Raw genomic sequence first — 18,014 nt, forward strand, 5'->3', positions numbered from 1 at the left:
AGAAGTGAACAATGCAAGATGGAATCCCTACTGTCAATACAACTTGGTACATAAATAAAACTTGGGGACAGAAATTTAAGTGAGGTGGTGTTTCTGTGAGGCAGCAGGCAAACCTATTGACTCAACAGCATGGAAAGTCAGCAGAGATGGGTCCCAAACAGAACTCTAGATCCAAATTCTTTCAACTTGGAGAGGGAGAACTCATAACAAGATTCTACATATATACTTTTGAAAAACTCTTAAAGATTTGTAGCCAATTTCAAATCAAAATAAAGCAGTAAATAAAGAGCTGAGGAGATGCATGCGTTTTCTTTGAACTTACCTTTCTAACGGTGTAGAGTGAGCTAACAATGGATATTACAGACATAATCACAATTGCTAATGCATAGTAGTGATATTCATCAATGATCCACAATATCACACTGAACAACTGAAAAATGTAAAAAGGGTTGAGAACCTAGAAAAGTGATAGAATATTAAAGTTAGACCAAAAGGTAATATGCAATCTCAGTCAGAATCTTCCTCTTCCATGGAGGAGAAAGATTTCAGTTCTTTATACCTAAATTTGTTTACCCAAATTGCTCCCTCTTTTTCACTACTTCCTCATCCTTCCCCAAAAGCACAGTTCTCACTAGAACAGCACATAAGTGCATACTTTTAAGACTGTAACATTTTCCCCTACACCTCAAAGCAAAATTATAGGAAGATCTGATGCAACTTAAGTTACGGTTCTTAATTTAGATGTTATTTATATTTCTCATTAATAAATGCACTGACATCTCAAGTTCTTACACCATAAGGTCAGGCTGGAGGGTTTCTTAGTTCAAGAAGTTGTACCATGTATTATTATACCATACAAATAACAAGTCAGTTATTCAAATCCATACGATACAAGGAAAATAGAACAGGTCAAGCAGAGTATATGCAAGAACCCATTTGATGCAATGAATATGTTCTCAGGCATATTCCCTGGGCTGGTAATAGAGAGAGAACACAGCCAGTGGTTGCATGTTTGAAATGAACTACAGCAAACAACAAAACAAAAAAATCACACGCAAACGGATACTCTCTCAAAGAATTCTGATATGTTTTTCAATGCCATTACTAAGGCAGCTGTGAACCTTGTGAACCCTTAGCTTGCAGCTAAGAACTCTCTTGAATTTGGAGAGATCTGAAAAAAAGGCCAATATCACTTTGATTTACAGTGGTGGGCTCTGGGGGAAGGTTTCTTCATTTTACACAATTATCACTATTTGAAAATCAGTCCAATAGTCTCTGTACTCGAAGTAACTTTTAAAAATTTAATGATAGACTTAAAAAAAAAAAAAAAAAACTTACCTCCTTAATCAGAAGCTTAAAAATGGAAGGCACTTTCACAGCAATTTCATTTACTCCATAGAATATTTTTCTGCATTAAGGAAGATCAAAAAAAGACACTTAAAACTTACTCATTTTGAAATAATTCCATAAATATGAGAAAGTAAAATATTATTTAATCTGTGACCCTTTTAATTATCACATTTATTGTTTCAAAAGGAATCTATCAAAATAAAAAGCCTACCTAGTAAGATGCTACACACTTCTAATACAAAAATAATTATTTCTAAGTTCAATTTAAACTGTAACTTAATTTTTATGTTCTTTCACAATAAGATTTCCCTATAAACTGTGTATAGTTTCGATGTTAAATTTCTCGTTCTAAAAAACAATATGGGTTTCTCTCATTAACTTAAGCTCAAATGAATGTTAACTCTTACCCTGCAGAAAGAGCAAGATAATGTTTTCCCATGGTTCTGTATCTTAAAGTTTTATTCTTGGCATGAACAAAGGCAAATCATGAAAGAGGGAGCAAGAAACTAACCTCTGATGGGATCTGAGCTGGTTAAATGACATTGACATGACACAGACCCTCAAAGGGTCTTCTTAAGGGCTTATAGAAAGAGTCACAAGTTGGCATAAAATGGAATAAAGAACTTTCAGTTTCTAAACTCTTAAGAACACCTCATTTGCAAAAAACTGCTAGGAATGCAACAGAAACCAAACTATTCTAATTTTGGCAATGTGATAATAAATTAGAACAGCAATAATTAAGGACTTATTTACATTTTCACAATATATATTCTAGCTTGCAGTTCATATTTGAGAAACAAGAAATCCCTACACTATGCATCATTAAAGACACATGAGAAAGATTTTTTCTCAGACTAAGTTCTCTAGGTACTTAAGTTTTGTTCCTCAACAGGAATGCTCACACAGTAAGCTTAAAAAAAATTAAAAATTAATTTCAGTTATTTCTTGTCAACCAGAATTTAAGAAGCGGGTGACATTTAGCCCCAATCAACCACAGACAGATCCATGCAAGCTATGGAACACTCCTCTGCAGCTAACTAAGCTGTCAGAATGAAACCCAAAATCCTGCAAGCTGGGAAGTTTTAGCCTTATCTTCTCAAAATAAGAAATTAGTTTAAGTTTAGCCTAGTTTTGCTGCTTACTTGCATCTAATATTCTTTATAACCTATCCAGTACACTGCCCCTTCTATCATAGTGACTACTAGCCAGTGATTCGAAGGAAGGCAAGAAACAGCTATCTCCTCTGGCATTCCCTTCAAGCCTTCAACTATCTACCACTTGAGACAAATGTGATCTTTCCATTTAAACAGTCCTTGATGGACTTTTCTACTGTGAATCAGTCTATTTGCCTTTGAACCCATACGCACTTTTCAACAATGACAATTTGTTGTGGCAACAGTTTCTACCACTTAAAGATGAGTTATGTGGGAAAACACCTACTTTTGTTTTATATCTGCTGCCAAATTTCACGGAATGCCTGCCAATGTTGAGGACAGCAGTGAATAACTGCTCACTATTCCTGTTTTTGTACAGATTTTATTTCTAAGTTTTATATTAAGAAGCAGAGTAAAATAAAATGTCATAGATACAATCTACTATAAGTTTCAAACAATAGTTCCAATTCCCTTGTTCCGTGTAGTAACATCATGACAAAAGTAATCCAACACAATTTCAGAGACTGGTTCCTATCCAACATATACAGGAAAAAAAAAAATCTTTGCATTTCATACCTTTTTTTAGTTTTGGTTTAGTTTTCAAGCCAGACCTACCTACTGACAGATTTTTCTGAGGAAAGTTTAACAGCTTAACAGTTTATACACTAATCACTCTTAATTTTCTTCCACTTTTGGTAAAACTTTAGGAATACAGATAATAGCAGGAAAACAAATTTTTCCTCAAATACCGTAGCATTACCTGTAATCATGCATCGCCTTTGTCAGTCCTGCGCTGTGTTCATTATGAATTGAAGAACAGAATGTAGATTCATCTAGCCCTCTAAAAAAAAAAAAAAAAAAAAAAGAAAGAGATCAATGGGTTATTTAAGAAACCTGGAACATAAAATGAAGTATTCAGTAACACAAAAAAAGTTAGGCCTCTGCCATGAGTTATGAAAGAACAAAGTCAGCCTACTGACTACTGCTTTTCTAGCTGTTTTTGTCACATAACTGTAAATATCAGGGAGACGTTAAAAGAAGTCTTCTCATTGGCATGTCTTGCTCTGTAGGATAGTCATCTTTTACTTTTATTTCAATCAAAATGCAAATAAATTTCAGAAAGGAAGGAAAATTCTAGCATAACTGGCATTCAAGGCTAAAAAGAAAAAGTGAACAAATTTTACATAATATTGTCTGAAATCAATATGGACTAATATTACAAATTATTTGCTTCATTTGCTCTAAAAAGTACTGGAAGCATTTTAGAAGCACTAAAAAATCTATTTATCAAATAGTTCTGTATCAAAGCCATTTGGTAGCATCTTGCTATTAAAATTTGATTCATAAGCAGATAAGCTACAGTCTGCATTTCAAGTACTTTCTCAGCACTGGAAGGTTATCATCTTCATGTAACTTCTAGATGATATGAAAGCAAGTGCTATAATTTAAAAGATCGACAGATAAGAATGCATTTGAAATATATATTACTGTGTTCTGCAGCTATGGGATCATTTCAACTACCAAACTCACTAAACTGGACATGTCCAATGTCCAGGCATTTTCTGACTGAAGTAGTGTGGATGCACAAGAATTCTCCATTACCTTCCAAAAGGCTTTTACAGATGACATGGCAAAACTAGTACTGTTCCACATAAGTTTTTTTTATTGGATATTTGTTAAGTTATCTACTGAAAAGGATTTAGAGTTGTCACAGTGAAGAAAAACCATTTACTGTGCATAGTAAAAGCTATTTGCATTCACTGCAACATGGGGAAAGAGCTAGACATCCTCACTATTGCAAAGGCTAGGAACGTGTTCCTGTCAAATTCTGCTAAAAGCATAAAAAAATATAATGTGAAAGTTTTAAGAAAGAGAAATTGGACTCTGGCCACAGGGTTGTGTTTTGTTGTTTTTTTTTAATGCAAGGTTTCCCTAAATATATTTCAAGTTTAAGAATTTTAAAGTTATGCTTTTAAATCAATAAATATACAACTTTGTCTTGTAATTCAACAGTGCCTTTCCTCCCATTCTATCCCAATTGAAATTCAATTTTCTTTTTTCCTGCCTAAAAGAAAACTAACAGTGAGTTTCAGGAGAGCTCCTAAAACTGAATGCTTTACATGCAAATATGCATACCTGTGTAATACTCATGCTAATGAAAAGCTTTTAGTAGGATAAGTTGTCTGTGTGTCAGACATCAGTCCCTAGTTCTCAGTATAGGTCTCATCTCTCCCTCAACCTTTCACTGTCTGATATAGACCCAGAGCTGCCTTCTATTCTATTTACTTTCTATTGTAGTATTTTTCAGAACTTCTCTACTAATTTTCGCCTGCAAAGGAAAAAAAATTTCATTTTCAGTTCACAATGAGAGGAATTAGTATCTCTCCGCATAAGCGTTATAGTACTGAATTCCCAAGGCATTTCTGAAAATCCCTGTGTGAACATAATTTATTACATAAAGTACTCATCAGCTCACTCAGATTCAGATGCTAGTTAAAATAAAACAGACATACAGGGTCAAAGTTGCATCCTTTTTGGCTATATAAGCAAGTCAGATTTAATTTAAGAACAATTACACTTACATTTCCTGTGTTTAAAACAGTGGTCTTAATGTTGAAATATTATAAAAAGAACAATGATCATGAAACTCAAGCTCTCATAACTGAATTAGCTGCCCAGAAAAACTTAATTTGCTTCCCTCTTGTACTGTGATAAGTCTTCAATCATGTTATCAAACTATTTTGCCGTTTGGATACTTGCAAAATTCACCGTACAAAGTGAACTTTCAAATTATCTTCATCATGCAGCATTGTGCTTATGCCACAACCACAGCTGTATCTCTTTCCTTGTGGATTTTACTACAAAGCCTATCCCATCTCTATAAAAAATATCTACAATAGGATTTTCACAACCATGTTAGGTGAAGTAATATAAATTTCTCTTTTCCACATAAAGAACTGAAGAGCAGATGAAGGAAAAATCTCTCAATGGAGGCATCTAGTTTGAAAGCTTTCATGACCTGTTTTTTTTCAGAATACTTACTGTAAGCTCAGCTATTATTTCCCAGATGATATCTAATAACTTTACTACATGATCACCCCTAATTCACTTTAGAGAAAGTTAAAAACTGTCATTTTTATTTGACTTTGTGCAAGAGTGACTTAGTACTGTCCCAGTATCAGGTGTGTCTCGGATATCGCCACTTCTCTTTATTATCCGTCTGCTAAATACTGGCTTCCAGCTCAGCTACAGTACCTGACTAAACAAATGGTCAGGCTCAAAGGTTGCTAACACAAACAAGTGAAAATTTGGCATTTTAGCAGGAATGCGATTGACTACATGCTCACATAACTTCACAGGAATATCTGAGATTTTTCAAGGGCTTATAACTTGGCTGAGTTAGCACAACAACATCAAAAGGCAGTCAAACACTAACATATGCCAAATTTCAAGTCATTGCTTTGGGGGGAAAAAAAGTTGTTCCTTGGCATTAAACACATGGATTCATATGAATTTTCCCTATACCAGATTTTAGCAAAAAGGAGTAGTTTTTCCTTTATATTTTTTAAATTCGTCTGCTGAAAATACTTCATTTGAACAGTTTAAAGTTAGCAACACTATAAGCATGACAACAAGACCCTGTAACGCAAAATGAAAACCGTCACTACCTGCACTCCTCTAATTCATGGGAGGCTTAACATTAAAAATGCATACAAGACTTTCAATTATTTACAGATGAACTGAGACATTTCCACATTCCCACAGGAATGGTTCTCTGTTTTGTAACTGCTTGTATTATGAGCAGTTAGTTTCTTTAAATTACTGATAACTTTTCATACTATTTGTATATCTTTTTTTTGAAAAGCAAGAAACATTTGCAGACTACACTCTTCTTAATGGAATTTTAGTTATTTTTTCCTTCTGTCACTAGTCATTGATTCTGTTCTATACTTAGTGCTTGGGCTTACATTTCCACTTGATGGTTCAATGCAGTGAACATTGAGTCGAGTTAAGAGAGAGATTATATTTTTGATTTAAACTTCCCATTTTAATAAGCACTTGTCAAAAATGGAGATATTTGGCTTTGCATTTGTCTAGTATTGCAGGAAGGCCTTATCAGTAGCATCAGAAAACAGAACTTCAATCTTGATGCCACATACATTATTGCTGGATAAGAGAAATAATACAGCTCTTGGCATTCAATGAGTACAGCTAGTACCGTTCACTAAAAGCTATTTTCCATCAAGGTGACAGACCTTTCCCTGCGTTATTTTGTTACTAAAGAGGGATCAATTTCAACTCAACTGGATTAAATGTAGCAGCACACACCTATACAAATTTGTGCAACTAGCTACTTGGTGAATTCCCTCTTCTGAGATACTCCTTTGGGGTCTAGCTCAGCAGCAATGCAAAAGGTGTAAATTATTCCATCAAAAAAACATTTTTGAGAGTTTATAACAGGAGAACTGCCAGCCATCAACAAATACTATGATTATGTTACTTAACACACCAAAACCAGGCATAAGCCTATAGTGGCATGAAGCCTGTCACCCCATAAAAGTTGCACTCAGTAAAGTTACATTAACCAAAAATCTTTCAAAAAGTTACACCAAGTTAAATCTCCCTGCTCTCACAATGGTTCAGAGAAAGAATTAATGAGCAAGAATGACTGGTCAGAATAAGATAACATTTTCACAATTGTTTTAGGCATGTTATACTTCCAAAAATGCAGTTCAAAGTGTAATGCAAGAGAAAAAAAATATCCTTACCGTACAACATCAAAACTTTGAGCTGAATCATTCCAGAAATATTTCACGCTGTGATGAGTGAAATAACGAATCTGCAAGGAAAACAGACACAGATATTAAACTGGTACTGCTTAAAACCTCTCTTCTGACTTAATAGACTTTGAACAGTGATAGAAAGTGAATTTAGAAAAAATACACTGACAAGAAAACTAGATAGCTTACTTTCAAAATGATCTTTCAAGTGTTTCACTATTTCCTGAAAGATGAGCTATCAAGAAAGAGATTTTTGCTCCACGCAAAGAACCAGACAGCCTTTTAGTCAAACTAAATCACAGGTACTGCACTGTGTGTGTTCATACTAGATACTACTTGCAGATGCTTTGAAAATTAGCGACTGCGATACTGCAGGTCTACTCACGGGCAAATATTTTTTCAAATCATTTTTATTCTCTTCTGCAGAAGTTTCACAGAAGTGAACAGAATGGCCATTTGAAACCTTGTGTATAATAGGATTAGGATTCTGTAAAGGATTGGCTCCCAAAGAAGGCATAATGAAAACCTTTGCACAAAACCATATCTTGAATTCATCCTTTAAAAAAGAAGAAAAACATGAGTTGTTAAAACAATGTTTAAACAGCATTTTACTACAGTAGCTATAGCAATGTGTAACAGATGACAGACTAGCAGAGTCTATACATATCTACAGATGATAGGTACAAACTAGTATTGGTTACCCTAAGAATACATTTCTTTCCACAATTATAAAAGCTTCTTTTCTGCACCAGAAGATTTTAAAGCAATGAACCTTGGTATGTAACTTGGAAATCCTCAGTCCTTTGCAAAACACCGTATTTGTTCTGTAGTAGGAACTATGGTACTACTGTGCATTCAGCTAGTTGCACCCACCCTGTCACCTCAAATAACTGAGGACTGAACATAAGATCATAACCAGTGATTGCACACAGCAATTGCGTAGGAAGAATATCATCTGAGATCAAGCCACACCTGCATTCACAGTTTCACATTAACTCAGCAAGCTTAAGCTTTTATGTTTGCTGACCAAGAAGGATCTGGGGAAGAAACCTGAGAACCACCAAGTATCAAGTTATGTGAACAAGGTATATGTTTTGTAACTCATGACAATATGGCAGTCTTTTATTTGATCCTTAAAAACTGAAAGCAAAGACCTTTTCTTTTCATCATGTCCTCTGCATACAACTGTCAGCCTTCCCATATAGGCAGCAAAGCTATATACAGTACAGAGGAGCACAATTCTGCAATGCCATAAAGTAAAATCAATCTCCCTAGCAGGCAAGAAATTGTGTATTTTAGCAAGCAGCAAGAGGGATGTGAAATAACTCTGGACTTGCCAAAGTGCTTTCTCCTATATATAGACTTACAGTTGTTCTCAGCAGAACCACTTCACAGTCTTTAAGCATAGTCCGTTTGCATGTTGCTTTCACACGCCACTTAGGCATCCAATAGAGGAGGAGGAGAAGAATGCCTCCAGAACAGATCACTCCTACAGTAACTAGCACCAGCTTCCAATGGCACAGATCATAACCATAGATCTCCTGTAAGGAAAGAGAAACATGTAACAATGATCCTCTTGATTGCTCTGGCTCGGAAGTCAACATTAGCTTTTTATAGAGCGTGGTAGGCAAAAGGAGTCAAATTTCAAAACCATTTTCTCCCCTCTCTTTTTTTTTTTTTTTTTGGGGGGGGGGGGGAAGGAAGAAGAAGAAAGCAAGAAAAGAGATTGCTCCATAGGGGGGAGGGGGTGCAATAAAAACGAAAAATTGTTTTGCTCAGTTAGAAGTACAAAGACTAATGAAACCCTCAAAGGCAGAGCATGCACATCCATTTAAAACAGCTCATTACAGGACCTGCCTCTACTCTAGACTGTTCCTTAAGGACTTAGATTGTAATATAACCTGCCCTAACTCTCAGCGAAGGACCAAATTTTTCTCCATGACCATGAGCAGTAGACAGCAAAACCGGGCTCAGGATTTAAGAGCAAAAGCATATTTGGCTTTGTAAAATGTTGATTTTAACATACTAGCATTTGACTGGCTAGCATACCTAGTTTTGAATTACTGGTGCTAGCAGATTTTCATAATACTTTCTAAACAAGTGTGCTTAAAAGTTTTAGCAGAAGAACTAGATTATTTTGCCTGCCATTTAAAAAGAAATGATAGTGTGAAACATGAAGGGACTCCAAGCAGCACTCTCAAAGGTTATATATCTTGCCAGCTGGAAAAATCCTCTTCCCCCATAAAAAAAAAACAAGAAGTATTAAGTGCACCCTGGTCAAAGGCAAGCACCAACTTAACCTGATGACAGCGAGGAACAGAAAATAATTCAATGCCTTACTAGATGCTGTGTTACATTCCTGAGTTTCACAAAATATCTTAGACTGTATTTCCTGCTCCAAAAGAGCAGCACAGTTTCCCATTAAGTCCCACCTGTATCGTCCATATTAACACTGACTTTTTGCACTATCTTTTGTAGTTTTCATTAAACACTACTAGAAATCATTTAAATAACTTTATTAAAAGGCTTTAAGCTTGTTTTGTAGCTTTCTCAGCTGATAAAAAGTGGTGACAAAACCCACTCTCTCATTTTTACCCCCAAAACACCGGCAAAAGCATTTATTCGTTCCCACTAAAAAAGAAGAGGTGAAAGAAAGTAGGAGAGGCTAATGCTTCTTCTCAGGCAACACAAAATTAGTTTCTTTGAAAAGCATTTATTTTAGTGACTGGACCTTGACCAGCTCAGTATTGGTTTCTGTTGCAAGGCTTATCTGCCTAGTCTCCATCTTACACCTAGCCTAATAGAGAGCAACTTTTCCTAGAAGCGTGCAAGAAGAGCAAGGAATTCAATTCACAGGAGTTTGCCATTTCTCAGAACAAAACTGCCAAAATATTCCATATATCCTCTGCTGTTTCTAAAATGGACTAGAAATTTAAAGATCAACTGTCATTGGTTTCCTCTCAAAGCTAACTCCTGTGACTTCCAGGATGAACAATAAGAGATGGCATTGCCATAGCAGGAAGCAAAGTTTTAACGCTACCAAACAGCTATAAAACTGCTCTCCGTGTTTTATGGAATGGGGAATCTTATCTGCACAAACTCACCAAGAGTATGCACAGAATACGGTCAGATTACAGAGAATTAGCCTGGTTTCAGCCACAAGAAAAAGGCTCTGGGATTTGCAGAAAAACTGTGTTTCACTGCCATTTTCCTTTAAACAATGTTTTCAAGTGCCAACACCTGATATCTATGGGATTGCTGACCTCAAAAATGCAGCCAACCCAGCATCTCTGCAAAGGCCTTCAACAAAAAAGTTCCCTTTCCCAGTACTAGATCTCATAATACCAGGGAAAAAAAAGTTCATCAAGGATACTTTTATAAACTGCTAAGGTATTTTAAATTGAGACAGTATCTCCTGAGGTAATATGCCACATCTAGGAAGAAAACAAACAAAAATGTTTTTTTTACTGTAAGAAATTAGACAATGGAATTAATTACCATCTCATCCTCCTCTGCTTTATTGACAAACTTCTTTTCTTCTTTCTCCATGTTTAGTATGATATGGAACTTCTCAACTTGAGATATGGAAGACCTTTAACAACAAACAATTAAAAATTGAAGCAGCATTATTAATTTTATACTCAAATCTTACAGGTTTTTTTCTTTTTAAGTGAGTGCATACACAAAATACAGTGACAACTTAATAGCCTTTGTGAAACCTCAGCAAGTGTCCAAAATAGTGAAAAGTGTCCCACTGTTCAAAGTTCACCTCTCAGAGAAAACAACATGAATTAAAAATGTATTTTTCATTATTCAATTTCAAGTCTAATTCTAACAAGGTTTAACAAACAGCCATCGTGTCGTGGCTGTCTGAATACATCCTTTACAGTTATGAATTAATTCTCCCAACTCCTGAGAAACATGGAGACCTCTATTTTACTATTTGTTTGGAGGTTCTGCAAATTTCAGCGATTTGCATAGTCTCACAGGAAATCAAGGAGAGCAAGGAACAAACTTAGACTTGTAAAAGTCTACTACTCTGGCCAGAAAGCCAGATGACATTTCTTTACAAGATGTATATTTATAGATCTTAGTTTGCAGCATACTACTTTCCAGTAGCAACAACCCAAAGAGCTCAGGTTAAAGTATTAAGATGGAACACTGGCTGAATCCAAGTGAAACATATTGCAGAAACAGTACACTTTGAAGAAGGGAAGAGAGGAGCTTGTACCATTTTAACTTGGTTACGTTCTACATGTGTGTGTGTGTGCGCATGTGTGCGTGTGTATATATACAACAAATTTCATGATGGAATGCAAACTAAACTTGTAAAAAAAAAAAAGCTTTAAAAATAGGTGAAGATCACACATTCCTATTGTTTCATACTGTAATAGTTCCAATCAGGCGCTATTAGAAGCTATTTCCTTCACAAGGAAAGGCACTGTACACCCAGGGATATGCACATCTCACCTTAGGAGAAAAATAACTGTGTTACAAAAAAGAAAATTAAGGATAACACTAGAAAGATCACACAGTTTTCATGTTCCCAGTTTGATATTTCTAAATTAAGACACACTTAATGGTCACCTTCTTTTCCCTTCTTTCCCATTCTTTTATTATTCAACTTGTGTTAGTGGGTTCCTTTCTTACAAGACATCCCTCATAGCTACAAATCTTGAGAGGTGCTTTGAGGAATAGATTATGATCACAAGAATTTCAAGAATACAGAAGAACATGGAAAACTATGAAGATGTGAGATGAACATACTGCACACAGATCCCTATTCCAATAAAAAAACTATAAACAAAAAGGTACATCATACTAAAAGGCTCATCAGCTCTTTCAATGTCACATAAACATGTTAAAAAATGAAACTTGCCAAATCAAACAAACACCTACATTTTGGAAATTAAAGCTTCATCTAACCTTCATTTGGTTATTTATTTGGTTCCCTTTCACAAATTAATTAGATATAGTTTCTAATTAATGAACCTGTAACTTCTTAGTTGCCCATAGAATGCAACTACTCAAAATACTTAGCATTATGTAGTATTATGATTAAAGCACAACTGTCACCAAGGACTTTGCTGTCATTAAGTCCTCAACACTTTCACAAATCAAATCACCAAATCTCAGGTCAGGCACTCTGAAAACAAGGCCCTGATTCTGTACACTTATATTCAGCAGGTCTTTCCTCTCAACTCCCGCAGTTAAACAAACATCATCACCCCTTTGCATGGTTTCTGCAGGCTATTACCTCCCCTCTAAACACCCCAACAAATGAAGCAGGAATCCAACAGAAAAGGTTTCTTTTGCTGCATAAATCTGGATCTTCCTAGAAATCTATTCCCAGTACTGAATAAGGTTCCAATGGGAGAAGTGCATGCTCACAAAATTAAGAACTGAATCAAAACACAAAGGGCTCAGTTACAGGTGAAAAAGCATTTCATAAATTGAGAGCTTAATACAATTTCTATTTTGTTCTGTATCAAAAAGAAGCTAATTTGTTAAAACCGTCTCCTTGGAGAAAAACCACCATCTCACTCTCCAATTGCATTAACTGAAATTTTTTCGTTACTGCCCAATACTGAACTATGAATACCTTCCACATTGTTGACTAATTTGGGAATTAAACCAAAGTTGTGCACCACTGATACATCCTTAACTATTATACATGTCATGTAAGTTCTAAAAAACATTTTTGTTTAAATTGCTACTTATCTTTACTAGAGAGCTTTTTATCTGAGGAAAAAAAGTATATATGGAAACCAGTTTAAAATGTCTGTCCTAAATCTATGCAGGGGTACTAAGAAAGCTCATGAGGCCAATCTTTGAACTAACAAAGTCAAAAAATTTTATGCACACAGCACAAATCACATTTTTTAAAAGTCATATAACTGGAAAAGCTTTATGTACTCACGGAATCACAGTTCTAACAGAGTTCACAGCTTCATGAGAGAACTACTACATTTTTCATAGGTGAACTAGTTTGCTCTTCAACAAACATGCATTTCTTTGTTATGTACCGCAACATCAAAAGCAGTTCCTGCACAGAGAACTCAACTCTTGATGAATATATCTAGCTATAACCATACTTGATACAGGAAAGCACCAGGCAGGAAAATAAATGCAGTTAGCAATAGTATAGCCAGCATGTCAAAAGAGGCACCTTATGGAACATGAGGGCAATATGAGAGAAGCACAGTTGCTGTAATCTGGAGCAGTTTCACAGCTGGAAAGGAGCATGAGTGGTCAGTCTGAGCAGCACAAAGGGGAACCCCAGCACTTAGACCACCAGTAATCACTCTCGTGACTTAATGGGCTCTCTGAACAGCTGGGTAGAATCACACAGGGAACACATGAGGAACACTGGAAAGACCATTTCCGACTCATGTTATTAGCTCTATCTGCATTATTTGATACAGGCTCATTTACTGAGTAACATTCAACCAATATACACAATCCTCATGTTTCACGTTCTGCCTTAGTTTTCCATATTAAGCTCAAATTCTCAAATTCAAAACTCTAACCTCGGAGATCATTAGGGATATTTTCCTTAGTTGATGGACCATGAAAATTGCAATTCAGGAGAAAGGAACAGTACTCTTTCTCAAACTCTATCCCTTTCAGCACATTGTCAATCCAAGTTCATCATCAAGAATTCAAATGCATAACTGCCTTGGGTTTGTTTTTCACTGCTCTGTCGAAAGTTTTATGGTTGAGCAATAATACCAGGGGTGCCACAGAGCTGCCTTCTTTGCGTGTGACTTCAGGTTGCTGGGTCAGACCGAAGGAAGAAGTGATAGTGTCTCACCAATTCAGAGAAGACAAGACTAGCAATCTGCGTTTATTCTTTACTTCCTTCTTTCCATAATATGATGGGAAATAAAAGAAGTTAATGATTTAAATAAATATTTAAGTAAGTATTTAAATACAAGCCTGGGACTTTTCAAAATACAACTTACTGTAACTCAAAGTGGGGTTGAGACCCACTTACAAGAAGCAATTTGGACTTCGCCATATTCAAACAGAAAGTGCCTCTGATGCAGAGACTGCCAAATAACCTCTCTCCAGGACAAATTCCCTGGAGCAAATAGCTAAAGTCCTGCTTACTCTTTTTTTCTACCACTTGGCTCAAAAAATTTACCCTAATATTCCTAACAATGATCAACTTCAGTAAGAAGGGTGTGAGACCACAAACCTATAGCCAGGTAAGTGCTGTCTTTAGAAATTTTTTTTTTTTTTTTTTTTCCTTTGGCCAGCAGAGCAAACTGAACCCAGTTTCCCCCTATTGTGGGCAAGAGCTCCAGTCACCACTACATGGTGCAGGAGAAATCTTCTACGGAGAGCAGCTCCCTGAACCCACCCAAGGCAAACGGAGCCCTGCAGAGAACCAAGTTTCAGCCTCCACACACTCCGCATCAGTCCAGAGTGGCAGCTGAGCACAGTTTTTCCACAGCTCCATAGAGATAAAGAAAGAAGACTTAAAGTGAATTTTAAAATCTTTCTTGTCTATCTCCACAATTCCCTTCTTCCTCTCACCATTTAACAAACCATAGCAATAGAAGCAGTATTTTTTTCCCTCTTTTAAAGAAAGAGGCCAAACCCAATGCAAACAGTGAAAGTTACTGTCCTCCATTGCTTTTATGCTTACATAATTTTTGTTCACTGAGCTACTATTGTATTATCTGAGCATACTCCCGTGTCAGAAAAGTAGGAAGCATCCAAAAAAGTCAGTGCAAAAGAACTGCTGTTCACCACGCAGACTAAGAATGAAATCACTCACATTTTTAGAACAGCAAGAGACATAAGTATAAAATAACAAACAGTATAGAGATCAGCTGAATAGTCTCTAATTTTGAAACACTTCCAAGAGAACATGTTTGAATCATAAGCTTAAGCAGTAATTCTGCAACTTTAAAGAAGTATGGCAAAATTAAGTTAAACTGCATTTGCTATTTGCCTCAGTCCTTATGAAAATGAAGTTGAGGCTGAGACAGCACCTGCAGTTTCAGATTCAAGTCAGTCATGCTTTAGAGCTAATGTAAATCACAAATTAGGTCACAGGAAAAATTGTGCCTTTGCACAGACCTATAAAGTTACATGCATTGCTGGTAGTGAAGAAAGAGTTGCATTTTATTCTGAATTACTACAGTAATATCTACTTCTTGATCTATTCTGACTAAACAACCAGGGCGCCCAGTAGTTTCACCAAATTATTTACTGGCAATAAACATTTGTATCAATAGAACAAAAGGTGCAAGTAAATTCATGGCACAGTTATTTAGGAAAATGTTATTGAAGAACTAGAGTCTCAAATAATCACTTTGCCTAAAGAGTCCTGCAAATCATAATCTGTAAGTACCTCTAGCTTATCTGAAGTCAGTTTTCTAATAGTTGGCATAGTTAAAATATTTCAGTTAAAATTTTTCACTCCAAGTATTACCTGTGGGGAAGTAAAGACATCATCATCCCCCGTTCTCCTCAAAATTTGTCCCAAGTCTGTAATCCTTAAAATACTAATTCAGTTGCAGCATACATAGTTGCCAGTTTATTCTTCCAGTTTTTCAGTTTAACTGACATTTCCTAATCGTAATAGAAATATTGCAATGTCTAGAAAAGACTACAGCTATAAAAGAAGAAACTTCTGAAATGTCCTGCAGTAACTGGATAATTTAAATATCAAGTTTCTTGGATGAAAGTGTTTTAACTTTGACAGCTCAAGTCTTTAGTAAAATACATGCATGTTTAAGTAAAAACTACCAAGGTGTTACATGTCTGTTTATGCTTCATCATCATTCTTTTTTTTTCCTAAACACAGGAATAATTATATTTACAAACTCGTATCTTAAAAATCCCCTATTTTATTGTTTTCAGATATTTGTAAAAACACTGAGGTAACTAAAAGTTTCTCTTACCACCAAGCAGCCTAGCAGCCGTCCTCCGCACTTGCTTTTGTTATCATGAGGTAGTGAGGCAGTTCTTAATAACTGAGAGCCTATCTACAAGGGAAGTCCTGACAAATGAACTATTTTGTCTGAAATCTAAAAAAAGTCTCCAAGGGCTTTTCAAACTGTTATCAAAAGATTAACATATCAAAGAAAATTTGGCACTGCTTGGAATGTTTTTTTTTTTCCAGTGTGTATGAACAATTGCAATACTGTAATTGGACTAGTATAGAGAATATGCTTCCAGGCAGCAGACTGCTGGTACGGCTCATTCTATTCAAACCACAAATGGCTCACAAGAATCCTAGAGACATAGTTTCAGGTCTATGCACGAGTCCTGATATTATCTGCATAGCTAAAAGCATATATGCTTCTGACCAAACCCTTCCTGTTATTTACAGCAGCATCATACTCAGTATTTTTTATGAGACAAGACAACAAAATTCATTTTAAGGAGCAAATCAATGCTAAAGGCAGCAAGCAGTTAATGCACACATTTCTCATTCTAAACATTTTATAATTTATCACGGAGCATAATGAAGTGACCGCATACACCAAATTAGAAGACTTTTAGAGATCAAATTCCTCAAAGCAAAATGTGGTCATTACTTGAACACTGCAGAAATATATATAAGTTACTTTTCTGTACAAGACAAGGATGAACTGGCACTGCTTTGATAAGAAAATAAAGGGCCAAATGAAAGATAAAGCTAGGTATTGAGATACATGCAGGAAAAGGTCCAAATTTAAAGACCACATAGGTTTCAAAACTTAAACAGAGGAGTCTTCCTCAGCTCCCTACACAGTGACTTCTATTAAATAACCTGAGCACGTTGGCTTTTTACAGCAAGAGGATTAAGAAAAAAAAGGACTGATTTGTCTAGAAAAAGACCATGATACAGTACAAACATGAACCATTTTCCTGAAACCTAATGTCTTAATAAGTGATCAGTCTGGCTTTCTTGGGTCCAAAGGGATCCATTATGGCACTAGCATTTTTAAGGGTTACTGAAATGTATATTCTCTGGAATCCAAGACACATGGAAAATGATAGGGAAAGAAGAACCGTAACAGCTGACAATTATCTAGTGTATTACTTATTTTAAAAGGTCAAAGACTGTAAATTCATTTCCAGAATTTCCAGAACTATTAGCAACAAATATTCTCCATTAAGAGATAATCCACAGCTTTGGAATTGAATATTAAGTTTCTATATAGTCTGATGTCATCACAAGTCTTTCAGATTTCTAAATTAAAAAATATCTTGAACAGCCATTCTTAACTGTAGATAGTGCCTATTGCATAGCAGTCATTTATTTAACTGCACCTTGACTAGCTGTCAAAAATAGACAGAGAAAACTCGTTTTGTTCTGAAAATAGAAAATCAAGAGTTATTTCGGTCTCCCAGAAACCAAAAGTTTCTGTGCTTTAGAGCTGTACTTCCAACCCTTTGTCACGAGAAGCAATCAACCTACCAAGCTAACCGATCCTATAAAGGCAATATTTATTTCCAGATTTTATTCTTGTTCCAGTAGCCTGTGATTTTCCACACATTTAGAACATTTTTTCCTGCATTACAGTAAGGGTTTTCAGTGTTCCAAGCAGTGGACCTACAGGAGGTAAGTAATTGGTTTACATATACAAAATACTAACTAATGCTTAACCTCTGCCATACTAGCAGTTACGAAATTCAAAAAGGAAGAACTACTCAAACTGGAACAGCAGTAACAAGCCAGTAAGATGCAATCTGAGAAATTCTGGAAGAATACAATCATATTCTT

The 18,014-nt window shown here is 35.7% G+C and overlaps 1 protein-coding gene across 4 annotated transcripts in view; it reads right to left on the reverse strand.

The window, feature by feature from the left end:
* ATP13A3 (ATPase 13A3) overlaps positions 1 to 18,014 on the reverse strand; it is a 64,968-nt gene that overhangs the window by 30,046 nt on the left and 16,908 nt on the right. For 2 of the 4 annotated variants that reach the window (XM_067301811.1, XM_067301808.1), the window contains exons 2-8: positions 10,784 to 10,877; positions 8,653 to 8,826; positions 7,671 to 7,841; positions 7,274 to 7,344; positions 3,265 to 3,345; positions 1,339 to 1,408; positions 323 to 457 (exon numbers count right to left, since the gene is read on the reverse strand). In XM_067301811.1, the coding sequence (XP_067157912.1) occupies positions 323 to 457; positions 1,339 to 1,408; positions 3,265 to 3,345; positions 7,274 to 7,344; positions 7,671 to 7,841; positions 8,653 to 8,826; positions 10,784 to 10,877 (796 nt within the window). Of the gene's footprint in view, positions 1 to 322; positions 458 to 1,338; positions 1,409 to 3,264; positions 3,346 to 7,273; positions 7,345 to 7,670; positions 7,842 to 8,652; positions 8,827 to 10,783; positions 10,878 to 15,731; positions 15,802 to 16,203; positions 16,235 to 18,014 lie in introns of those variants that run through there. The other 2 variants (XM_067301810.1, XM_067301809.1) reach the window with 2 other exon arrangements.

This window comes from Apteryx mantelli, chromosome 9 (assembly GCF_036417845.1).
Source record: "Apteryx mantelli isolate bAptMan1 chromosome 9, bAptMan1.hap1, whole genome shotgun sequence".
NCBI lineage: Eukaryota > Metazoa > Chordata > Aves > Apterygiformes > Apterygidae > Apteryx > Apteryx mantelli.